Genomic DNA, 25,101 nt, shown 5'->3' on the forward strand with positions numbered 1-25,101 from the left:
GGCTTTCCTGCTCTGCTCTTTCTTTCTTTCCTGTTTATTTTGGGCACCCCTATTGCCAAATTCCAGACAGCCCTGCACAGATCATTGATCAATGGCAGCACCCCTTTCATCCAGGGCACAGCACTGGAAAGGCCCAAACACTAATCCCCAGCAGTCCTGGCTCTTAAAGCCAATCCTGGGCTGGAGTAAAACTGCTTTTCTTCCAGCATTTTCTGCTTTCCTTGTGTATAGCCCAACCGATGCCTGATCCCCATCCCTGGAAGTGACATCACAGATTCCTTTTCTCTAGGAGCAGCTCCTGTGGTCCCTGAGGGCAGGAGCGCCCCTTGCTCAGACCTGGTCAGGCAAACATCATGGCTGGGACCATATTCCAGGGCACAAAAGGCTTCCCACCCCTTGGGAATATGTCTGGAACCAACTTTTCCCTGTTTCTGGGGCAGTTTTCCAAGTCCCCTCAAGTCACAGCTCTCAGGACTTCACACCAGCCAAGATGAAAGTATCCTTTTTCTAGTGTTTGCAGGAGAAGTGTGGGATTGTGTCCCCAGAAAGAGATAGAAAGATGGGTTTGTTGTGGTTGTGGTACCAGGGATAATGATGATCTGCTATTTGCTGCCAGCAGGATGCAAACTGCTCCACGAGATAAGAAATGGAAGCAGGAAATTCATTTTCATAATGGTTTTTCACAAGGTAAGACCTGAGACACCCAGGAATGACATTTCATGGAATCTCAGAGTCACAGACTGGCTTGGGTTGGATGTGATCTTAAAGATCTACCCTGGGCAGGGACACCTTCCCCTATCCCAGGGTGCTCCAAGCCCTGTCCAACCTGGCCTTGGACACTGCCAGGGATGGGGCAGCCACAGCTTTTCACACACCCCTCATGGCATTTGAGGAGATTCCACCTGCAGCTTCCTCCCTTCTGTCTCCCAGGGCCAGAGCTGCTCCTGCAGCCACACTGTAGGTGTGGCTGTCCCCATCCTGGGGATTCTGCTGAGCCCCTAAGGGAGGTACTGAGGGATCTGCACCTGCCAGCACCATCCCATGCCAACATCTGTTCCCAAACATCAGAGCATTGCTGGAGGAGTTCTCTGAGTCCTGCCTTGTCCTCATATGACTTCTGTCTCCCTCTGATCAGCTCTGCTCTGCAGGGTCAAGCTGCAGTGCTGTATTAAGGGGAAAAAAAAAAAAAAACCTTGAAGGGCTTAGGGAAAGGCACAGGAATTTAAGGGAATAGAAACTTCCCAGCCAAGCTGGCTCAATCTAGTTATTCCATGCTTTGATAACTTAGGAGGCCTTGGTTAGAGGGTGCAAAAAAGTCACTCTAAAGAAGGAAGGAGACAACTGGAAAAGGAGAAACCTCCAATATTGGGCACACAGTGGTGGTCAACATTCAAAGAAAAAGGAAAACTCCCAGAAAGAAGGACCAAGAGCAGGTCCTGTCCCAAAGGTGCTTTGCCCAGGACCACCCTAGGCATGGAATGGTTTGGGTTGGAAGGGACTGGAAGCTCATGTTCCAATGCCAACCTGTGACAGCTCCAAAATGAGCAAAAATGGTTTTTCCACCCAACGTGTAAGTGGGGACTCAGTGCCACAGGACACTGCAGGTGCTGGCTGCCGACAGGCTCAGAAATCACAGATTGATCCACTGACATCTGTTAAATTCAAACTCTTTCTCCTGGGAAAGCTCTGGTGCTCCAAAAGAAGGCAGAACCTCAGTGGGGAGGGGTGTGCAGCACTCAGAGCAGCCCCATGATCCAGGGATGGAGGAATGCTCCATTCTGACAGCAGGACTTTGAACTCCCCATTGCTGAGAGGTCCAGGCTGGGGTCAGGGTGAGACAAAAGATCTCCCAAGCTGGGCACATCCCTGGAAAGGCATCGTGTCCCCATGTGGGCTTTGTGAGCTGAGATCAGACAGAACCTGGAGGCCAAGGGGGAAATTCCCAAATCCTCAGGCCAGGGCACCTCCCTGGCCCCTCGACTACCACCTCCTTTGTCCCACAGCAACATGCTTGGACAAGAAGGTGTCCAAGGAGCATTTGGACAATGTTCTCAGGCACCAAGTGGGATTCCTGGGGCTGTTCTGTACAGGGCCAGGAACTGGATTTGATATCTTTGCGGGTCCCTTCCAACTCAGGGTATTGCATGATTCTGTGGTGTGTGAAAGTGCTTGGCTCAGCAAGTGAGAGATGATGTGTGCTTAGGAGCTCTCCTGCTGCCCCCAGATCTCCCGCAGCACGCGGTGGCTCCTCACTGCACCTGAGACTCTGGCCTGGTTCACACAGCCCAAGGCCACATAGAGTGTTGCAGAGCACTTTATTTTTGCTATTTTGTGGCAATAAAGCAGCCCTGTCACACGGGACCTCTGAGGGACACTGCTGGTGCAACTGCAGCACTAAAAACACCGACTGCAGCACTTTTAGTCAAGGGACCAAAGCCACTTTTGACACCAGCCTGGCACTGGAACCCCAGCCCTGCAGGTATCCCTGGTGAAAGCTGTCACTGGGCAGCCTGCCCCTCTGCATGAAGCCAGCAGCTCTACCTGCTTTCACAGGGAAATGGATGAAAAGGAAATTAAAGGAAGGAAGTGCTGCTGCTGTGCCCATCCTGCAGCAGAGCCAGCTCTGTCACACTGCTGTGGCCCCTCACCCCAGGGATGCCAGGGAAAACACCCTGTTCCTGGCCTGGCTTTTGGCTGGGGACATCCAGCCTCTATCTGGGGGCAGGTCTGGGCACCACAATATGTGAAAGATCTGCAGTTAGAAAGGATGGTGAAGGGCCCAGAGAGACCACACAAGGAGCAGCTGAGAGCACTTGGCCTGTCCAGCTGGAGCAGAGGAGGCTGAGGTCAGACCTCCCCAAGGGCTGCAGCTTCTCCTGAGGGGCAGCTCCGGTTTCTCTCCCTGGGACGAGGGACAGGACCTGAGGGAATGGCTGGAGCTGTGCTAGCAGAGGCTTAGGTTGGTTCTCAGGAAAAGGTTCTTCCCCCAGAGGGTACTGGGGGGCACTGACCAAGATCCCCAGGGAATGGTCACAGCCCCAATGCTGCCAGAGCTCCAGGAGCATTTGGACAGCACTCTCAGGTGTGGGATGGGGTTGATGGGGTGTCTGTGCAGGAACAAGAGCTGTACTGGATGATCCTTGTGGGTCCCTTCCCAGGATATTCCATGACTCCTTGGTTCTCCTGATCTCAGCAAGGGCTGCAGTGTCTGTAGGCTGCTGTAGACAGAGTTGATTTCTGTGCCCAACTCAGCCTCACACAGCCCAGTTGGTTGTGCCATGGTGCTGGTCCACAGAGGTGTCCTGCTGGGGTTTTTTTATGCATCTAAAATCTTCCAGCATCATGTGTGACTTCTTGTTCCCTCTGCTTGAGGGAATAACAGCAAACAGGAACAGAGGGAATGTCAATCAAGACATGATCTGGAAAAGCAAACTGTTGGCCAGAGGAAGGTCAGGGAGGACAATGGGGGCAGTTTCAATCCTGCCACTTCTTCTTGGCTGTGCAGAGGCACTGGGTGGCACTGGGCAGCTCTCTGTTTCTAGGCAAGTTCAGATGTTGCAGGTGTCCACAGGAGGCCACAGAGATGTTTTGAGGGCTGAAGTTCCTCTGCTCTGCAGCCAGGCTGGGAGATCTGGGGTGCTCAGCCTGGAGAAGAGAATGCTTCAGGGAGAGCTCAGAGCCCCTGCCAGGGCCTAAAGCGGCTCCAACAGGAGACTGATGGACAAGGGGAAATGACTTCCCACTGCCAGACATCAGTGTTAGATGGGATATTGGAAAGAAATTCTTCCCTGTGAAGGTGTTGAGACCCTGGCACAGGCTGCCCAGAGAAGCTGTGGCTGCCCCATCCCTGGAAGTGTCCAGGGCCAGGTTGGATGAGCTTGGAGCAACCTGGTCTAGGGAAAGTTGTCCCTGCCCATGGCAGGTGTTGGGAATGAGATGAACTTTAACTTTTCACCCTGACCATTCTATGGTTCCAAAATTCTATGAAACCTCATTCCTGAAGTGCAGACTCACCTCTTGTACCACAGCTCTGCTCTGAAGAGAAGTGAGACAGAAATACTGCAGGTGTTGGTGTGCTGAGGGTAGAACTGAAAACCAGACCAGGCTGTGTGCCTGGAGAGCCACCAACTGCTTGGAGACGTGCAAGAAGGAGCCAGGCAGCCCATCCACCAGACTGAAGAGCCAACCAGAGCAGGTCAGTGAATCCCAGCTGGAAGGGGACAAGCTTTATCCCTCCTCCCTGGAGGAGGAAGTGATTCACTTGATGTTTTAGCCAGCCCTTGTGTTGATTAAGCAAACAACATGTTGGCTGTATCCACAGCCCTCCTGGGGCTGGGAATGCTGGGCAGATGGTTTGCTGGGGTTTCTAAGGTACCACTGAAACAAGCAGCTCCCTGCCAGGCCCTTCCTCCCACTCTCTGGGTTTGAGGACACTTGAGTTGTCCACAGAAGGGCAGCAGAGCTGCACAGAAGGTCTGATGAGGAGCAGCTGAGGGAGCCTGGGGGGCTCAGCCTGAAGAAAAGGAGACTCAGGGGGGACCTTCTCTCTCCACAGCTCCCTGACAGGAGGCTGCAGCCAGCTGGGGAGTGGGCTCTGCTCCCAGGGAACAAGGGACAGGACAAAGAGAAATGGCCTCAAGCCAGCACATCTAGAGGAGCTTTATGCTGGATATTAGGGGAAATTTCTTGACCCAAAAGGGCTGTCAAGCACTGGCCCAGGCTTCCCAGGGCAGTGATGGAGTCTCCATCCCTGGAGGGATTTAAAAGAGGTGTGCACTTGAGGACATGAGTTAGTGGTGGACTTGGCAGTTCTGGGAAAATAGTTGGACTTGATGGTCTCAAGGGTCTTTTCCAACCTAAATTATTCTTTAATTCTATGATTTTAATTAAATGTGAACCGTGGACACGTCTGAATCAAGATCCTTGTGCTGTAAGCCTGTGACAGCCTCCAGAGACCCTGGCAATGTGGGTCTGTGGGGACTGCCAGGGGCCCCTGGAACCCAAGGCATTCTTGGACAGAAAGCAATGGGAGCCTGAGTGTGTTCTGGACAGTCATGCCCTTTCCCAGCCTGTATCTACCTAGTTTGGCTCCACAGAGGCCATGGGTGACCATGCTGAGGACTTTGCTGAAGTGAAGGTTCTCCCCTCATCCCTACAGCCAGTTTTCTTGCCATTCCAGGTAGTTGGGTCCATCACATCTGATGTGAAATCCCTGATGGCTGTTCCTGTCTCATCCTTCATGTGTTTGGCAGGGATTGCTGGGATGATTTGCTCCATAACTTTCCCAGGATCAGGGGTGACATTGAGCAGGCTGCAGTTCACCTCCTCAGAGCTGGGTGTGAGATTTCCTTCTCCCACCCACCAGGAAGCTCCTGATTGCTACAACATTCCAAAGAGATCAGAGAGGAACCTTGCCAGGGCATCATCCATCCCCGTCAGCATCCTTGAGTGCATCCCACCTGCTCCGTTGGCTTGGGTATGTGTCCCCTAATCCATATTCTTCCAGGATGGAAATACCTCTCCACTTCTTGGAACAAGGAACTGGAAGTCTTGAGGGCCTCACTGGCTACCAAGAGCCTGGCTGTAGGAAAGCCCCTGCTGTGTTGCCAGCACTCATGGGCATGCTTCCCAACCTGGCATCTCCTGGAAATGTGTGGGGTGGGAGCATCAGGACGCTGTGAGTCTCCCTCTGCTTGATGGAACTTGAGTCTGTTTTGCCCCTGGCAACTTGCTGAGCTGAATCAATGCAGTCTTTGAAATCTACTGCTCTTGCCAGATTAAATCTCAACAAATTCTGGTTTCCTTCCTCATTCCAGTTCCACTCAGACCACGTCCTGGTAGATTTGGGGCTTTCCAGGATGTGCAAGCTCACGGATATCGAAACCTGGCCCAGCCACCCGTGCCTGTATTTCCTATGGGCCGAGATAGGAATCCACACATGGATGCCCTGTGTGGGAGAACTCTGGAACTCTACAAGCTGCCCGCAGCTGCCAGAGCTTCTTTCATTTTCACTTTCTGCTCAGCTCCTCCCGCGGCTCCAGAAGCCCTCCCGTCGCAGAGGCTCCGGGTGCGTGTCCGCAGCAGCCTCTGGAAGGAGCCCCAGCTGCCCGGGCGGGAGCGCAGAGCCCGGGACCAGAGCGCAGGAAACCCGGGGCTGCCGCCTGGAAACTGCTCCGGTGAGTGCGGCCAGAGCAGTGACAGCCTGTGGCTGCGGAGCAGGGCGGGCTGGCCCTTTGGGAGCGGGGTGACCAGCCAGGCTCTGTCTTGCCGAGCCCATCTGGGCACAGGGGACAGCCCTAAGCGCAGTGAGCCTCCCCAAAGGGTTGCGCGCTTTGCGGTGCTCAGTGAGTGCTGGGCGCACACATCCCCCTGATCTGCTCTTATCCGCCCCTACAGTGCTGCCGTGTGTGCTGAGGACAAGCTGCTGCTCTGGGCGCCGGGGACAGGCTGCTGCTGAGCCCGCCGTCCGCCGCAGATGTCCCGGGAGCCGTGGCGGCCGAGGCAGCGCAGTGCCCCGCTGATCCCGCAGCCCCGCGGCGGGCGGGCGCGGCGCGCCGTGTACCTGCTGCTGGCGCTCTGTGCCGGGGCGCTGCTCCTGGCCGGGCAGCCCCTCGTGCCCACCGCCCGCAGCCTCACCTTCCACTTCGCCTCCCTGCAGATCGGGGCGCTGCTCAAGGGCACCTGCTACCTGGCCGAGGAGATCTTTCACCTGGACTCCAGGTGAGGCGGCGAGGCTGGCTGCCTGCGGCGCGCCTGGGACCACCCTGGGGTCAAGGGCCCACACGCTCGGGTTGTGGTGGTGTTTGCTCCTGGTCTGTGTGCCCACACCTGCCCTCTATGGCACTGATGTGCTGTGCCTTCTGTCACACTCCTGTGCCTCTCACCTCTTGCTCCCTCTCCCCACCCTCTCCCACCTGCCCAGCTCCCCCATATGTCCACAGATGTCTCCTCTCCTGGTAACTCCCTGGTGTGCCCTTTCCCTGGAGAACAGATCTTGGCCCTCAGCCTTTCCCCACCACCCAGTACTGGAGAGTAGGGGGCTGTTGTCTCCCTTTGCTGCCCAGGGTAACATTCCATCTGCTCCCTCTGAGTCCCATGGGTGCTGCAAGGGACCCAAGCCCTCTCCTGGCTGGGGGCACTGGTGTGTGCTGGGCAGGGTCCCACACAGCTCTGTAGTGCTCTGGAAGGTTGGTGGTGCTGGCCAGGAGATGGGAGCAGCCCTGGCCATGGCTGCTGAGGGTGGGTGGGTGGCCACCAGCCTGACCCCTGTCTCCCTGTCCCACCCAGGCACCATGGCAGCTTCTGGAGGGCCCTGAGCACCTGCTTCCCCCTGCGCTGGCACGGGGCCATGCTGCTCGTCTGTGGCTCAGCCTACGTGGCTCTCCTCGGTGATGGGCAGCCACTTGGCCTCCACCTCATCCTGGCCAGTCTGTGCCAGCTCCTCATCCTTGCCCTGGGGCTCCAGGTAAGATTTCCACAGCTCCAGCCTGACTGGCTGCCCAGGGAGCCCTTCAGCCCTGAGCAGCCATGGGGGCACGTAACCAGCTCTACATGACCTCTGCATGTCCAGCCCACCCAGAGTCAGCCTGGTGGGAGGAACACTCTCAGCTCAGCCCTGCAGAGCTGATCTCCCTGGCCCCGTGCTGCCAGGAGTGTTGCCTCCTAATGAGCACAACCACTTCAGGGGATGGCACAGCACACCCCCCCTCCCCCCATGAAAAACAGGGGTATTTTAAATCTGTCAGTCAAGCTGGCACTTGAGGGGAAAGCAGAGCCTGTGTGTTCTCAATTATCAGTGTGGTGTGGGGGCAGAGCCAAGCCCCAGGTGCCTCTGCAGCATTGGGAGGGCTCTGCTATGCCCCAGCAGTGCTGGCAGGGTCACACAGGCTGCAGAAGGTGCTTCTGTCAGGTGCCTGTGGGACAGGACACCCATCTCCACCTAAATGCACACACAGAGCTGGCAGAGGCCATTGGGAATCCCACCATCAGGGATTGGGGGAATCCCACCCCTCCTCTCCCATGCTGGAAGCACAGGGCAGATGCATAAGTTGCACTGGGACACATGATCCCAGTGGAAGGTGCAGCCAGGGAAATGCCTGGCTCAGTCCAGCCCCAGTCCCCTCCTCTGTAGGGGCTGTGGGGGCTGTCAGGGGCTCTGCCCCACTGGAAGAGGCTGGTTGGGGATGGGGCTGGTAGGGCTGTTCACTCTCCAGATCTCTTTGGAGTTCTCCCTGTGGAGAACTGACTGTTGCAGAAGGGCCCAGGTGGCTGCTGTCATCACCTGGTCTGTCTGTCCTTCCCTCCACAGAAGCCCTCAGCAGTGGAGGTGTCTGAGATGTCCGAGAGGTCCAAGCAGAACGTCGCTCATGGGCTTGCCTGGTCCTATTACGTTGGGTACCTAAAAATAGTCCTGCCACGTATGTAGCTGCTTCCCTGCATTCTCCTGCCTACAGACAGAAATAGCTCCTAATAACAATCCTCCCACTTTTACAGTGTTAGCAGGGAAAATGGGGAGCAAGGCAGAATGCAGCTGTACTCACACCAGGCACCTCTGCCTGATGCTCTTTCCCACCAGGGATGAAAAAGTCCATGGAGGAATTCAGCAGAGCCAATCCCAACTTGGTGGCGTGCAGGAAGACCTGGAAACTCCACATCTTGGTCCCTCTGAACTGTGATGTCTATGATGAGCTGGAGAAAGCTGACAGCAATATCCAGTACGTGGCAGACCTCACTGAAACCACCCTGGCCCGAGCTGGCACCAAAAAGAGGGTCTACAAACACAGCCTCTACGCAATCAGGGATGAAGAAAACCAGGTATGCTGAAAGCAGCATTGGGAGCATCATCCCAAAAGTCTTGCTGGTCCCAGAAGTGGCCATAAGGACAGGAGACTGTACCTCTCCTATTAGATACTCCCACCTTCCACCAGGCTTCCACGAAATGGAGAGATCCCATTCCTGTACCCCTTCTTGCTGGCTGCTTCCTCCCAGGCTCAGATGGTGGGTTTGCTTAACCCCTCCTGGAGCTGACTGGAAGTCCAGAAAACATTAGGAAACTGAGCAGAAAAAAGCAGATGTGGACTACAGAGCATGACTTCCCACAGGATGAATGTTTCCTTGTGTTGTGAAGAGGTGCTTGAAGATATCTGTGTGAGTCATTATTTGACTCCCTCCTTTCCCCCAGTCACCCCTGCTCTAGGATGGTGAGCCCTGAATCTCTCCATCTCACATTGCATTAATCTCCTCCCACATCTGCTGGCAGACTGACCCCTGTCCCTTCCCCTTGGAGGAGGGAACACCCTGGTGCCGTGCAGGGAGACATTGGCAGAGCTCTGCTCCCCCCTGGTTTGCCCTTTGGCAGTGTCTGAGCTCTGGGCTGCAGTTTTTAAAGCCCTGCCTGCAGGGACCCTCCTGGCCCTGCCGGGGGAAGCACAGTCGGCCGCGGGTTTCCCCTGCGCTGCTCGCACTGACGCCGTGTTCCATCTGCCAGCCTCCTGCTGAGTCACTCTGCTCCCCGGGAGCTCCAGCAGCTGTCTGCCTGCACCTGGCCTTCCAGGGAGATTTGCCCCTCAGCTTCCTGCCCAGTCCCTCACAGTGACACAGGGCCCATTGATGGCCCCAGGGCACAGCAGTACCTGCCTGCCAAGGCTGGGAACTTCCTGCTTCTCTGCATTTACCTGGGACCACATCCCTCTTCCTTCTAATTCACTCCATTAAACTTTTCAGTTTATCCAGTGTAAGACTTCCTGGTAACACTGCTCCTCCTTGCCATGTTTATGGCTTTATCAGATTTCTCCTTGTTTCTTTGCTCAGCCTCCTTCCAGCTGTGCCTCCATCTTTCCAATGTTTATGCTCTGCCCTCCAGCTCTCTGTTAGGATGCTCAGACTTAGAATAATGGAATCACAAAATATGCTGGGTTGGAAGGGACCCACAAAGATTATCAAGTCCAACCCCTGTCCCTGCACAGACATCCCATCCATCACACCCTGTGCCTGAGAGTGTTCAAATGCTCGTGGAGCTCTGGTAGCCTTGGGGTTGTGACCATTTCCTGGGGACCCTGGTCAGTGTCCCCCAGTACCCTCTGGGGGAAGAACTTTTTCCTGATATCCTAACCCTGCCCTGACACAGCTCCAGCTATTCCCTAGGTCCTATCACTGGTCACAGAGAGCAAAGATTGGTGCTATCCCTCCACTTTCCTTTGTATAGGAGAAAGCCACCAAGAAGGTGTGATCACAGGGAAGGGATGTCTCTCTAGGGGACCGAATTCCATGAGGACAGGCTGCTCTTGGGAGCACTGACAAAGCCAGTGGCTGCCTCCCATGGGCAAAGGCAGCTCTCTGAGCCCGCCTGGCAAAGGGGACACCTGGACCTGCCAGGCCAGCTGCTCCTTCCCTGCCCTGCATGAGGCAGGGGGACACTGGGGCCAGACCCAGTATCCCTGTCCCAGTGTTCCCAGTACAAGGCAGGCCAAGGAGCTGCTGAGAGGTCCTGAGTGCTCTGCCCAGTGCCAGGGTCTCCCAGCAGCCCTTTGCCCAGTCCTCCTGTCCCCATGTCTTCTCCTTCCATCCCTGCAGCTCTGGCACTGTGCTGTGGAATACGCCGCCCCACTGCAGTCCCTCTACGCCATGTCCCAGGATGAGTGTGCTGCCTTCAGCCGGGAGGAGCGCCTGGAGCAGGCCAAGCTTTTCTACAGGACCTTGGAGGAGATCCTGAAAGGCTCCAAGGAGTGTGCAGATACCTACCGGCTCATTGCCTATGAGGGTGAGTGAGGGGAAAGGGGTTGGGGTGCCCAGGACAGTGGCTGTGCTCCTCTAGCCCCGAGTGACCTCAGATCAGTGTCTGTCCAGGGCTCAGCTGATGTCCCCAGGCAGGGGACCATGGTGGCCCCTACTGCCATAGGAGGAAGGGAGGGGCTGCATTCCCACATGAAACAGGAATGTCACTGAGCATGGCATCACTGGCTGGGTGAGGGAGGTGATTGTCCCACTCTGCTCTGGGCTGGGGCAGCCTCACCTCGAGCCCTGGGGCAGTTCTGGGCACCACAATATGAGCAAGTTCTAAAGCTGTCAGGGAGTGTCCAAACAAGGGACATGGGCATGGTGAAGGGCCCAGAGATACCACACAAGGAGCAGCTGAGGGCACTTGGCCTGTCCAGCTGGAGCAGAGGAGACTGAGGTCAGACCTCCCCAGGGGCTGCAGCTCCTCCTGAGGGGCAGCTGTGATTTCTGCTCTCTGGGACTAAGGAGAGGACCTGAGGGAATGACTGGAGCTGTGCCAGGGGGATTTAGTCTGGATCTCAGGAAAAGGTTCTTCCCCCAGAGGGTGGTAGGGCACTGCCCAGGCTCCCCAGGGAATGGTCACAGCCCCAAGGCTGCCAGAGCTCCAGGAGCATTTGGACAACACTCTGGGACAGGGTGTCTGTGCAGAGCCAGGAGCCAGATCCTTGTGGATCTTTTCCAACTCAGGGTATCCCATGATATCCATATCCCATGATTCTAAGGACTTCTTGCTGTGGGTCTGAGGAGCAGGGAAGGTGGTTGTCCCAGCTAAAGTCCCCAAGGGGACAGACCTGAGACAAGCTGTCTACTGCAAGGAGTAAGTCTAACAGTAGGCATCCAGGGGAAGCAGCAGCTCCCCTCACTGTTGATGTTCCTGGAAGAAGTTGCTGGGGCTGTCAAGCCCTCCCCAGCAGTGGGATAAGTGTGTGCTGGCTTGGTGCCATTCCTGCTGACAGGGAATGGGAGGGAGTGAGGCTTTCCCTCATTACCATTATCTTTGAATCTCCCATCTCCTCACCTCCACAAGATGAAATCAGCATCTTGCTGTAATGAATGTTTTTTTCAGAGGAAACTCAGCACTCTCTCTAATGGGGAGAAGCATTTCCACCCAGTGAGGCAGTTCCCATCACAAGCACTACTGGGAATCCAGCACACAGTGCCTGTAATTTTGCACTCCTCCCCACACTTTGTGTTTGAATTTTTTCCCTCTGCCGTGATGAAAGTGGGAAGTAAAAGCTGTATTTTGGCTGTGCAGGAAACTGTATATTTTGGGGCATTTCACAGAGATTTTCTCCCTGCCCAGAGCTCTGCCTCAGGACAACCAGTGAAGGAAGGTTTTGTCTTTCTTCTGTTCCAGAGCCAGAAGAAGCAGAGAGACACTTTTTGTCCAGAGAGATCGTGTGGCACTTGCAGCAGGAGCATCACGAGGAGATCTCTGTGCTGGAGGGGAGCCACCCACACACCCCATCCACAGCCCTGGACTCGGCAGAGCTCAATCTCCAGATCAGTGTGTCAGACCTGCCACAGCCCCTGCGCACTGATGGCTTCTAACACACAGCCCCTCACTGCCCCTCGGGGCTCTGGTCACCTTTCCACAACCCTCTTCCCCTTGGAGCATGTGCTATGCATGGCTGCAACTCCCAGCTCCCACCCAAACGCCCTGTGCACCACGGTTACTGGAGCAGCTGACTCAGCCCACAGCCCTGTGACATGCTTCCCATTTTCTTTGTTATGTTCAGTTCATATGTTCTTCTGTGGGTGTATTGGTTTTTTAATCTGCTTTCATTTGTGTCATATAAAGCACTTTCCTCTCTGGGACAAGTTGCAGTATCCTAAATTTTGGGCACAATGTGCAGTCTGCCCCACATGGGATAGGAAAAGGTTTTTCCCTCAGAGGGTGGTCAGGCACTGAACAGGCTCCCCAGGGAATGGTCATGGCTCTAAGGCTGCCAGAGCTCCAGGAGTGCTTGGATGATGCTCTCAGGGACAGGGTGGGATTGCTGGGGTGTCTTTGCAGGGCCAGGAGGTGGACTGGATGATCCTTGAGGGTCCCTTCCTACCCAGGATATTCCATGATTCTGTGATACGCTGAGGTGTTGGATGGGGCTTTGGAAATGCCAGCCACAAGTGTGCCTGTGTGTGCTGGGACAAACACACACAGCCCACATGGCCAGACTCCTGAGGCAGCTTCTGCAGGCACAGGGAGTGTGTGCAGGGTGTCCAGGGGAGCTCCAGCCTGACTGAAAGTGTTGGTGGCACAGCAGCCTCACCCAGGACAGGGAGATGCTGGGCAGGTGCAGGCTGGAGCTGAGACAACAGCCTTGCTCCTGCCCTTGGCTGTCCAGCTCCTTTTAAAATCATAGAACCCTGGAAAAGTCCTCTAAGGTCATTAAGTCCAACCATTAACCCAGCACTGCCAAGGCCATCCCTAACCCATGTCCCCAGGTTCCACATCCTGTGTTTTTTAATATTTCCAGGGGACAGTGACTGTCCTGCACAGCCCATCCCAATGCCTGACAATGCTTTTGGTGAATAAATTCTTCCTGATATCCAGACTGAACCTCCCTTGGGGCAGTTTGAGGCCTTTTCCTCTGGTGCTATCCCCTGTTGTCTGAGAGCAGAGAGCCCCACCTGGCTGTTAAGGAATTGTAGAGAGGGAAATGGTGCCACCTGAGCCCCCATTCTCCAGGCTGAGCCCCCCTCTCAGCTCCCTCAGCTGCTCCTCATCTTGTGCTCCAGACCTTTCCCCAGCTCCATTCCCTTCTCTGGACATGCTCCAGCCCCTCAATGTCTTTCTTGTTCTGAGGGGCCCAGAACTGGACACAGAATTCCAGGTGCCTCACCTGGGCTATATATGTAAGACTCCACCTTTCATGCACATGGGAGAACATGGTAGGAGATTTCTCCCCAGATCCAGCCCAGTGAGCTTTCAGGAGAGATTTGGCTGCATGTTGGCCCTGCTGGGACTGGGAATTGGAACCCATTTCAGGACACAGTAAAACCTTAATCTGCAGCCTAATCTCTGGGTACGGCATCTGTGCAAAAATGGCAAAAACGGCAGATGAAAGGGCTGTGAAGGGAGGGTTGGGACAGCAAAGGCCACTGCAGAGACAGCTGGTTTGCAGAGGTATCAGGAATCTGCCCAGGCCTCTGGGATGTTGTTGTGGTTTGAAAGCAAAATGAATGAGAGGCTCCAAGTCAGAGATATAATTTAATAAGAAGAAAGGTAAAAAGGTAAAAGTAAAATAAAATAAATACAATAACACAAAGGATCACTGACAGAGTCAGAATACAACCTGAGCAGGATGGTGGTAGCAGTCCAGGTGAGGTGCTCTTCCTGAAGCAGTGATCCTGTAGAAAGGTCTGGTAGCTCTGGTCCTCTGGGAATCCAGTGGATAAGTGCTACTTGCACTGTCCCAAATCCCAGCTTATATCCAGGTGAGAATGCTTGGCTCCTCCCCCTGGGCAGAGCACCTCACAATAGCATGAGAAGTGTGAAATGGGTCCTTGATGGCCCATTAACAGAGATAACCCCTGGAGGGAGTTACCTGTGACTCATGGGCCATTAGCAGGAGACACCCCCAAAAGTCATTAGCAGAAGACACCCCAAAGGCGTTAATGGGCCATTAGCAGGAAACACTCCAAAGGCCATTAGCAGAAGAGGCAGGGGCTTGGGAAAACACTAGCCCACCTGGTTTCAACAGTTCATGAAGATGGTGATAGAATAAATACTTTGTGTACATCCTACACTGCAACCCAGGACAGATGTGCCATGTGCCTGGTGCTGGACTGATTGCAGAGGGGAGACAGCAGGTGAGGGACCTGGTTAGAGACACCTTGAGTGCAGGGAGAAGAGTAGGGGCCTGGCTCTGGGGTGTGGGCAGTATGTGGGCTCTGGTCACCTGAGCAGCATTCCCAACAGCGCAGAGGAAATGCTGTGGGCACCTGCTGAGATGCAAGGGAAATGCATCAGGGCTGAGCTCAGCAACATGGGAACAGCCAGCACAGCTGTGTGAGCAGCAAAGACACTGCAGCCTCTGAGGGCTTGCACCTTACAACCCATCCTTGTGGGGCACAACTCCATGTCCTCCTTGATGCCCTGCTCCTTTCTCCTGTGGCAGCTCCTTATCTCACCCATCACTGCAGCCAGGCTGGGCTGGAGATGCCGATAAGCTCAGGCCACTTTAGAAGGGGACAGGTTGAAAGACAGGCACAAGCCCAGAGGAAATCTGACAGCACAACCTTGTTCCAGCAGCAGCCGTGCTGCCAGCCAAAGGCTCAGCTCCCGCCACTGCTCAAGGGCACAGCCAGGGCCAAGGTGAAAGCCTTTGCTGGCAGCAGGAAGCAGAGGCAGGGCTGGATCAGAGGGAGGAAAATCAAACCTCAGAAGTGGCAGCTTGCTGCTAAGCTGGCAAACACAGGATAACCAGCTTCCCCTTGAGCTCTCCAACAGCACAAATAGCTCTGTTTTAGTGCTAATCACAGCATCCCACAGCAGGTCTGACTCAGACTTGGGACTCTCTGGCTTGGAGGCAGACCCATCCTGATCCATGGGGAGCAGCAATGCCACCACACCTCAGCAAGGTGAGCTGAGCGGGTCCAGGGGCCACCACAATCCAGCAGGTCTCAGGTGCAGCAGGGAGGGAGGTTCACAGCCAGGATCCTGCTGAGCAAGGCACAGAATGGCAGCATCCTCCCTTCAGCCAGGGCTGGGACCAGGGCTCAGCTTAGATGCAGCAAGGACAGTGCTTCTCCCAGCCCTCCCTCACATCCTGGCTGTCTTCCCACCAGAAATCCCAGGAACCACCAGCAGCGACCCATTTGTGCTGCTCCACACAGCACAGAGCCTTAGAGTGTAACCTCAGGGGCTGAGAGCTGAGTTCCCTCCCAGAACCCCTGAGGGCAGGTGCTCAGCTTCTGCCATGGCTGGATAAACTGATCTTCAAGGAATCCCAGAATGGGTTGGGCTGAAAGGGACCTTAAAGCTCATCTCATTCCCACTCCCTGCCAGGAGTAGGGACACCTTCCACTATCCCAGGCTGCTCCAAGCCCCATCCAACGTGGCCTTGGGCACTTCCAGAGATGGAACAGCCACAGCTCCTCTGAGCACCCTGTGCCAGAGCCTCAGCATCCTCACAGGGGACAATTCCTTCCCAGTGTCAATATAAACCTACTCTCTGCCATGTTGTCCTGCAGCTGGTGAGGTTGGCAATGGGTTCACCTCTCTGGAGGTGGGAGCAGTGACTGATCACAGGGCTCTGCTGCCCTCACTTGTTTTTTACCAATACCCAAATTTTCCAAGTCAGTCTTGCACTAAGTGGTACTTTTCAAGTGTTGTGATTGTGTTCCAAGAAAGGCCCTTGCACTCACCCACATAGCTTTATTTTATTTTATTTTATTTTATTTTATTTTATTTTATTTTATTTTATTTTATCCTTTCCTGAAGTAAAACTCCTGCTTGAAAAGTGGCTGGTTTGAGGTGGCTGAGGAAAATTTCAGGTTCACTAAGTCCACACCTACCTCTGGACAAAGTTTGGAATCCTGCGAAGCAAGGAAACAACAGCTCAGCACTCAGCCTTCAGCAACAGTTGGACTTAAACTGGCTATTAATATTAATAAACTGGCTATTAATATTAATGCTGCTTCTTTGGGCTGCACCTGCCACTGCCTCCCAAGTCCCTTTCCTTTTCCCAAGGCTCAGTGGGAGCAGTGTGATATGCACTGGGAATGGATCTAAATGAACTTGGAGAGCAGCAGCCCGACAGCCCAGAAGGCTTCATGGAGCTGCCTCCGTGCTGGAGTAGCACCCACGAGAGTAACACATACATAACCCCCAGCACCACAGGCTTTAATTAAATTGTGCCAAGCGCATGAAGGGAACATTCCCCACAGTTCTCAGTCTTCCCTGCAGTTCTTCAGTGCCTCCTTTCCAGGCTGGAAGTGTTGTAGTCGGGGTTTCACTGGCTGTGTCAGCTGGAGCGTGGCCCCAGCACAGCTCTGTGGGGATTTGGGCTCACACAAAAGGTGGAATAGCCCCAGGTTGTGTCAGGGACTGGAAATTCAGGAGAATTTCTTCACTGAAAGGGTGGTCAAGCACTGTGACAGCTGCCCGGGCCGTGCTGGAATCACTGTCCCTGCAAGTGTTCAAAACACGTGTGGGTGAGGCTCTTGGGAGCTGGGAGCTTTTTGATGGCTTGGCAGGGCTGCATTGGGGGTTGGATGGGACTGGATGATCACAGAATCATTCAGGTTGGATAAGAACTCCAAAGTCATTTTTGTTCTTTCTTTATTCTGTTATTTCTGGGAGTGCATGTGGAGATTCCTCCCTGGAGCTGAGGAGTGCCCATGGGAGTGATTCCTCGAGGCTGAGGAAGAGGTTGGCCCCAGGCTCTGAGGTGAAAAGCATCAATGTCTGTTCAGTAATTTCTTTACTACCTTTAGTATAATTTAGTATCAATATTGCTTCAAAAATATTGCACTGCTGTAGTAGCTAGAACTACCTACACTGGGCAGTAAATAATTCTGAGTAAGATCTTTTAGCGTAATCCATACAATTAATTTGAATATCATTGATTCATTAATCATTAATTTAAATATTTTATTTATATAAATATTTTTGAGTCCCCATCCTTAATCCTGAAGGTCAAAGTCGTATAAAGGCTCAGTTGCACAGCTTTAGACATAAACCCCTGGCCAAGCCTGGGACTGGATCAGACTCCTCAGGGAGGAACAGCTCTGGGAAGCTGCGGGGCTTGGGACTCCCATCCCTCCTGCCCCTAAGGGCGCGATGGTGGCTGTGTGGTGGAGGCCCTGCCGGCGCTGAGGGGCCAGCAGGGGCGCTGTCAGCCCGGCGGGGGCAGCACCGACGGTTCCGGAGCCCCGCGGGCCGCTCCCGGGCTGGGGCCGGGCCGCGCCACAGGAGCAAACACCGCCCCCACAACATGGCGCCGGCCGGGCGTCGTGAGGGAACGGAGCTGTCACGTGACTCCGCTCCACCCAATCAGCGCCGGGTGACGCCTCCGTGGCGGGAAGGGGCGCGCGGGCGGAGTCGCTGCCTCCATGACAACCAATCAGCGGCGGGTTGGGGGCGGGACTAAAGGGGTATGTGTCACGTGCCTCCCCGCCAGCCAATCAGCGGGCGGTGGCGGCGGCGCCAAGATGGCGGACGATAAGGTGAGTGAGGAGGGCCGGGGCTGAGGAGCCGCCGGGGCTGTGGGGGGGCCGCGCCGGTTCCTCCCGCGGGGGAGGACGGGAATCACCTCCGTGTCTCCCGCAGGACTCGCCGCCTAAGCTGAAGGACCTCGCCTTCCTGAAGGGGCAGCTGGAGAGCCTGCAGCGCAAGGTGGAGGACGAGGTGCAGGCCGGCGTGGGGCAGGTAATGTGCGGGCTCGGGGCGGGCCGGCCGGCCGCCCCCTCTGAGAGGGACTGCTGGGGGGAAAAACTAATCCCTGGGGAAAAATAACCCACAACTCACCCCTGGGGCACGTCCCGTGTGGCCCCCGCCCCGGTCCCGCCCGGCCGTGCCTTACTGTGCTCTCCCCTCAGGACGGGTCGCTGCTGGCATCGCCCTTACTCAAAGGTTTCCTGGCGGGATATCTGGTGGCCAAGCTCCGCTTCTCCGCCGTCCTGGGCTTCGTGGCCGGCACCTGCACGGGGATTTACGCCGCCCAGAACTACGCCGTGCCCAACGTTGAGAAGACGATTCGGGACTATGTGAATTCACTGAAAAAAGGTCGGGACTAGCGAGGAGGAGCCCGGAGGCAGCAGGGACTGCAGGAACGGTGCTCCTTAGGTAGCAGGCACAGAGCACCCCCAGGGCTCTGGGAGGCACATCAGCCACACCCTTCTTTTCCCTGGAAAAGGGCTTTGCACCACATCACTGCGACACGTCAGGGGGCTGGTGATGGGTGTTTGTTGGGCATGATGGCAGCAGTGATCACTGCACTAACCCACAGCGCTTGAGAGCACTGAGGGGCTGCCAGCTGCCTTTTCCCCTCACCTTTCCCTGTGCCCCTGTGGACAGAGGGGCTGCTGTGCCCAGTCACCTGTGTGCCCTATAACCCGTGTGCCCTGCCACCCAGCCCACGGTGTGCCCTGGCAATGTGCTTTGTGTGGCTTCTCAGGAAGGCTTGTAGTTCTCCTCCTAACAAGAGACAACACCCTGCTCTCCTGCTGCATCACCAGTGTTGCAGGGAACATCCTGCTTGAATCAGGCTCATTAAATTCTTGGTATTTGGTCTCTTCAGTGTTGCAGGGTGAGAGTCTGTCTGGCCTCTCCACACCAACAGCAGCTCACTCGTGCTGGAGATGGGGATGTTTGGGAACGCTGCTGGCTCTGCCAACAGGCTGCTCCAGAGGGGGCGGTGGGCACTGATGCTGCTGCTCTCCGTGCTCATCTACGGCTCCCACGCTCCGCTGCTGACCCTCTGCAAGGTGGACGGGGCCATCCCCTTCAGCTCCACGTCGGTGGTGGTGCTGGTGGAGCTGACCAAGCTGCTGCTGTCCCTGCTGTCCCTGCTGCCAGGGCAGGGGGAGCCGCCGGGGCTGGCGCTGTCCTGGCGCCACGCCGCGCCCTTTGCACTCTCGGCGCTGCTCTACGCCGCCAACAACAACCTGGTGGTGCACATGCAGCTCTTCATGGACCCCAGCACCTTCCAGGTGCTCAGCAACCTGAAGATCGTCAGCACGGCACTGCTGTACAGCCTCCTGCTGCGCCGGCGCCTGGGCCCACGGCGCTGGCTGGCGCTGCTGCTGCTGCTGGCCGCCGGCGTCACCTACAGCTGCGGGGGCCTGCGCGGGCCTGGGGACAGCACCCGCATGGCCCTGCACGTCTCCCCCGTGGGGCTGCTGCTGCTCTGCGTCTACTGCCTCATCTCTGGCCTCTCTGCTGTATACACTGAAGCCATCCTCAAGAGTCAGGCGCTGCCCCTCAGCCTCCAGAACATCTTCCTCTACTTCTTTGGGGTGCTGCTCAACCTGGCGGGCTCCGTGTGGAGCGGCACGGAGGGCGGGTTCCTGCAGGGCTTCTCCCCGTGGGTGCTGCTGGTGGTGCTCAGCCAGGCTCTGAACGGCCTCATCATGTCCGTGGTGATGAAGCACAGCAGCAACATCACCAGGCTCTTCGTCATCTCCTGCTCCATCCTGGTCAACGCTCTTCTCTCTGTTGCCCTCTTCAACCTGCAGCTCACCCTCCTCTTCTTTGTGGCTGTGGCGTGCATTGGCCTGGCTGTGCACCTGTACTACGGAGTTACGTAGTGACTGCCTTCCTCCCACGTGTCTGGGCAGCCCCAGCCCTTCCTCAGGGCTGGAATCATTCCTGGTGGGTGCCTGCACAGCTCCAAGGATCCCCCAAGGAGGAGTGCTGAGGGGGATAGTACTGTCCCTGCTGCCACAGGGAAACTGCCCTGCTGCAGTCCAGCCAGGCTCTGTGCCATGGGGCTCCCATGGGATCAGGCATGCCCAGCCTTAGGCGGGGTCCTGAACCCCTTGTGTATGTCTCATAGTCTCAAGATGTGCCAGGGGAGGGTCAGGTTAGACCTTAGGATTTCTTCATGGAAGGGGTGATTAAACATTGGAAGGGGCTGCCCAGGAAGGTGGTACAGTCACCATCACTGGAGGTATTAAAGACTGGACATGGCACTTAATGCCATAGTTGAGTTGACAAGGTGATGGTGGGTTACAGGTTTCACTAAATGATCTTGGAGGTCTTTTCCCACCTAAATGATTCTAGGACTCTGTATCCCAAGTCCTCAAGCTGCTTCCCCATACCACAGTGGCCTGAGAATGCTCTGGCAGTAATTGGCCTTGCTGTACCTCCTGCCAGCCCAACATGGCACTGGTGCTGTTTCAGCTCCCATGGATGCTCCTTGATCCCTACCATTCCTGGTGCTGCTTCCCTGGGCTCTCCCACCTCCATGGTTTCCCAGCCTAGCCCCTGCCTGGAGCCCTGCAGTCTTCAGGCCCTGTTTCCCCTTCCTGGGCACAGTGTCTCTGCAGAGCAGACAGGGACTGGGGCATATGACAACTTTCATCCACTCCCCAAATTTGTACCAAGTTTCTGGCAGGCAGAAGCCACCCAGGGTATTAAAGTTGCAGTTCAACGATATCTCTGTGTGTGTCCTGTGTCTGCCTGCCCTGTGGGATGGTGGCTGTGCCCCTTGGGATAGATTTGGGGGCCAGGGGTGTGTCTGAGCCTGAAACACTCATGGGTGAGGGGCACCCACTTTATTGCGAGTGGCTGCAGCTGGAGGCTGCCAGCCCTCCCACCAGGAAGGTGCTGTGTGCTCCCGCAGGCAGGTTCCCAGCACAGAGCAGGGTTTTCCCTGGGGAGGAGCAGGCAGGAGGGGAGGCTGTTCCTGGTAACTCGTGTGCTGGGGCCGGCCAGTCTCCCGGCATGGCTGGGGGCTCGGTGCAGGACGCCAGGGGCGCGGCTCAGGGGCTCTGTGTGGCGGCGTTGGCCGTGCCGGCCCGGCGGGAGTCCCGCAGGTGCTGGTTGTGCTCGGCGAGTTCCAGAGCGTCCCGGAGCACCTCCTGCAGCAGCGCCCGGTGCCGGCGCTCCAGCGCCTCCCGCTGCTCCTCCGCCAGGCGCTGCTGGTCCCGGAGCACCTGCGGGATGCCCGGGCCGCTCTGGCACAGCCCTGGCACGGCCACAAGAGGTGTCCCCGGCCCCGCCTGCCCACCTGCAGCAGGTGCTGTCTGCAGGCCCGCATCTCCTGGCGGTGCCTGTGCAGCAGAGCCTCCAGCTCCCCCTCGGCCGCCTCCCGCTCCCGCAGCGCTGCCTCCAGGCTCAGCCCCAGCGCGGCCGCCTCCCGCTGCCAGCGCTCCGTGTCCCACTGCGGGGACAGGGACAAGGTCAGGGCAGCCCCAGGGTGTCCCTGCTCCCTGGGGCTGCACTCGGGAGAGCAGTGCCAGGGGAGGAGAGGCTGGAGCTGGCAGTGCTGTGCCCACCTCCCCGCTGTGCTCCTGGGCTGGCCCGGAGCCGGCCCCGACCTCTCTCTGGAGCTGCCGGCAGTGCTGGGCCCGCAGCCGCTGCCGCTGGGCCCTGGCCAAGGCGCGCTGGACCTGCGGGGATGGACGCGGCTGGACCTGCGGGGATGGGCACGGCGGGATCCCCGGGGATGGGCACGGCGGGATCCCCGGGGATGGGCGCGGCTGGACCTGCGGGGATGAGCACGGCGGGACCCCCGGGGATGGGCGCGGCTGGACCCCCGGGGATGGGCGCGGCTGGCACGGCCTCCCGGCCTGGGGAGAGCGGAGCGGGCCGGGATGGCACCGGGAGCCGGTGCTGGCGGCACAGAGCCGGCCCTGTGCAGACACCCTGCGGGCTCCCACTCACACTGTCACATCCGGGCTGGGGCTCTGACGCTTTGCTCTGGGATGGCTCCTCCTGCCCTGCACTGGCCAGAGCCGGGCTGTCCCCTCCCTGGCTTCTGCTGTCACCCCTTCCTGCTGTGTGGAAGCAGGGGAGGAGGATGAGTGTGACATGGGGGACTGAAGAAGGATGTTCAGATGGAGAGGGAGGCCTTTCCCACCATGTAAATCCATGCTCCGTGCCCACATATCCTTCACCCAGCTGTGGGATGGGTGCCTGGCCCCATGCTCCGGCTCTGCTGGCTCTAGGCTGGCACTGCTCAGGAGTGTCTGGGTCCCCAGCTGCTGGCCTGGCACTGTATTCCCTGCAGAGACCTGGTCCTGTCAGAGAAGGAGATGTTACAGGGACATAGTGGGATTCAGGGCTTTTCCTGCACCAGACTGTCCCTGGATGAGAGGGCCTGGCCTGACCTCTGCCCACCTCAGCACTGGGCTGGTGCATCTCACTTGTCCCAAGCACCTTGGCCACCGCCTGCTTTTTCTCCCACCTTTGATTCTTCAGCACCTGGAAAAGGGGAACTGGAGGTCCTTGTTGGGGTGTTCCAGGACTCCAGCCCTGGCTCCAGGGACACATCTCACTCCTGGAGCAGCTTCTGCCCCTGCCCTCAGAGCTGGTCAAGAGCCTGTACCTTACCCAGCCCAGGGAGGGAGTGCCATCCCAGTCCCATGGATCCAGGAGCATTCCCCACCTTCAGCTCCCTCAGGGCCCTCTGCAGCCGGGCCACAGCTGTACTCTGCTCAGGGAGGCTGGGTCCAGCCAGCAGCTCCATCCGCAGCCCTCGGATCTCCCTCCGGCGTGCCGCGATCTCCTCCTCAGGGTCCCACAGTGTGGCAGAGATGGTCTTGGCCATCCCCTTCACCCTCTCAGCCAGTCCCAGAGCTCCTAAGATCTCCTCTCTGGAGGTGTCTGGGAGAACAGCAAGCCCTGGGCAGGGGCCATGGGGGGCCACCAGCACAGGGGTCCCAGTGTGATGGAGGTGAGTGGAGCTGGTGTCCAGCTTCCAATGATTGGAGATGTCCCTGGACAGCAGCCAGGGACTGAGTGCCAGGTGTGGGGCAGGATGGGGGGAATCCTCAGAGAGGGAGCATCCAGAATGTGTCCCAGTCCCAGGGGCTACCTGGCAGCGACACACAGAGCAGCAGGAAGGTCAGGCTGTTCCCCTCCAGCAGCTGCTCCACGATCCAGGGCAGGCAGACAGCACCAGGTTCCCTGCTCTCCCTGCACAAGGGGAGAAACATCCCAGGGGGATGCACATGGGGCTGGCTCTCACAGTGCCAGCCAGGCTGAACCCCAACCCACAGAAACCCAAGGATGTCTCCAGGTCCATGTCCCCAAAGAGGGGTGACACACCCTTGGCTCCCAGCCACGGGCCACCAGGGGGGTGTCCCTCCCGCTTCACCTCCAGGAATGGAATTCCCTGACCCACAGCAGGCACACAGCTGTGCTGCAGAGGGAACACAGCTCAGCTCCTGTACGTACAGCCTGGGGCAGGGCCCGATGGCCCCTGGGGACACCAGGATCCTGAGGGCCGAGTGCTGGCACCTGCCACCCTCCAGCCCTCGCTCCACAGTGAGAGTGAAGAGGCTGCCAGCCCTGGGGAGAGGCTGGTGTGGGAGTGGGGCTGCAGCAGAGCCAGCCCCAGCACCCCATGGCCCAGTCCTTCCCAGCCTGTGGGATCTGGGCCTAATCCCTCACCCCTGCACAGCTGAGGGCTCGTCTGTGAGGGGCTGCTGATCACAGCCCTGGAACAACGCTGGGATGGCACCCAGCCCCCTGGCATAGGCACTGATGGCAGCCTGGGCATTGGGCACAGCCACTTCTGTTGCCTCCTCCACCATCCTGGAAGCAGAGGGAGACAAGACCAAGTGAGGAGGGTCACATCCACCCCCTGGACTTGCTGAGGCTGGGCACTATGCTCCCTGCCCAGCCCCACTCCTGATGTTGGGGAACCAGCCCCCTGGAGCATCTGCTCAACCATGGTGCACCAGGTACCTACAGGCCCAGGGGTGCCACATCCATCACTTGCAGGGCTCGGCCATCAGGACGGAGCAGGTCCCAGGCTTTGTCGTGGGTGCTGACCTGGAATGAGGGGGCTGGGTTAGGCAGGGGGCAGGAAAAGGGGGCTGCTGGCATCCCACACTCACCAGGGGCTTGGACTGCTTGTGGCCATGCACAGGTGAGGGTTGAGAAAAGCTCATTTTGGGGTAACTCTCAGCTTTTCCAGCCCTGGCACCAGGGAAGGGCAGAGCCCTGGGAACGCCCGAGTCCTGTGTGGACATTATCAGATCCCTGGCACCATCCCGGAGCCAAAGGGCAGGACCCAGCCCAGTGGCAGGAGCTTGCATCACTCCTTTGCTGATCAAGGCCACACTGGAGGGACCTTGAGATCACAGGGAGCAGTGACTGGCCCAGAAAGCCCAGCTGTGATGGGTGCAGGAAGGGGTTAGAGAGCTCCCCTGATCCCACTGTGCTGCTGGAGCCCAGGAGGTGCTCTGTGGGCAGCTAAGGCTTCCCACATCTGGGAAGTCCTGGAAAGAGGTGAGAACACCTGGGATCCAAAGGTCTCCAGTCCCTGGTCACCCTCTGGATAAGGGAACTGGATGCCAGTACAGGGCAATACGTGCTCTTGGCACAGCATGGTCTGGGCAGTGGCAGAGAGGGAATGAGACCCTCATCCCAGGACATCCTGCCCTGCTCCTGCCCTACCTGGACCAGGCTGACCACCTGCAGGCTCTGTGTGTCATCCCCCAAGGCCTCCAGTTCTTGGAAGACAGTGTCAATCACCTGTGGACAAGCTGGTTGGTTCCCAGGACCCCTGGTTGGATCTCACCTCCACCCCAGTGGGCTCAGGGTCTGTTGGGTGACCCAGGAGCCCAGCACTGCACAGCTGTGCTGTCACCTCTCCCTGCCACCTGTCCCCTGTGCCCTCACCTGCCAGATGACACTCTGGAAGG

At 57.3% G+C, this 25,101-nt stretch overlaps 3 protein-coding genes across 3 annotated transcripts; all 3 read left to right on the forward strand.

The window, feature by feature from the left end:
* Nucleotides 1-6,475: 6,475 nt before the first annotated feature.
* On the forward strand, nucleotides 6,476-12,585 carry STING1 (stimulator of interferon response cGAMP interactor 1; the record flags this gene model as incomplete). Its single annotated transcript, XM_083871927.1, has 6 exons — nucleotides 6,476-6,720; nucleotides 7,288-7,465; nucleotides 8,309-8,417; nucleotides 8,576-8,814; nucleotides 10,573-10,759; nucleotides 12,134-12,585. The coding sequence occupies 6 exons, from the start codon at nucleotides 6,476-6,478 to the stop codon at nucleotides 12,325-12,327; spliced, it is 1,152 nt and encodes a 383-aa protein (XP_083728053.1). The 3' UTR covers nucleotides 12,328-12,585.
* A 5,286-nt stretch (nucleotides 12,586-17,871) lies between these two features.
* Nucleotides 17,872-19,021, forward strand: LOC310915240 (SLC35A4 upstream microprotein). The gene is made up of 3 exons (XM_083871973.1): nucleotides 17,872-17,949; nucleotides 18,053-18,151; nucleotides 18,322-19,021. The coding sequence occupies exons 1-3, from the start codon at nucleotides 17,935-17,937 to the stop codon at nucleotides 18,517-18,519; spliced, it is 312 nt and encodes a 103-aa protein (XP_083728099.1). The 5' UTR covers nucleotides 17,872-17,934; the 3' UTR covers nucleotides 18,520-19,021.
* Nucleotides 19,022-19,083: 62 nt separating this feature from the next.
* Nucleotides 19,084-20,865, forward strand: SLC35A4 (solute carrier family 35 member A4; the record flags this gene model as incomplete). Its single annotated transcript, XM_083871972.1, has 1 exon — nucleotides 19,084-20,865. One exon carries the CDS (start codon nucleotides 19,084-19,086, stop codon nucleotides 20,029-20,031), a length of 948 nt encoding a protein of 315 aa, XP_083728098.1. The 3' UTR covers nucleotides 20,032-20,865.
* Between the last annotated feature and the right edge of the window lie 4,236 nt (nucleotides 20,866-25,101).

Source organism: Zosterops lateralis (genome assembly GCF_965231275.1).
Source record: "Zosterops lateralis genome assembly, chromosome: 14".
NCBI classification, from domain to species: domain Eukaryota; kingdom Metazoa; phylum Chordata; class Aves; order Passeriformes; family Zosteropidae; genus Zosterops; species Zosterops lateralis.

What these genes read in the sequence shown, in the direction of transcription:
- LOC310915240 (XM_083871973.1), top strand. An exon ending in TGCAGGCCGGCGTGGGGCAG is followed by an intron (nt 18,152 to 18,321) that starts GTAATGTGCGGG and finishes CTCTCCCCTCAG; the next exon opens with GACGGGTCGCTGCTGGCATC.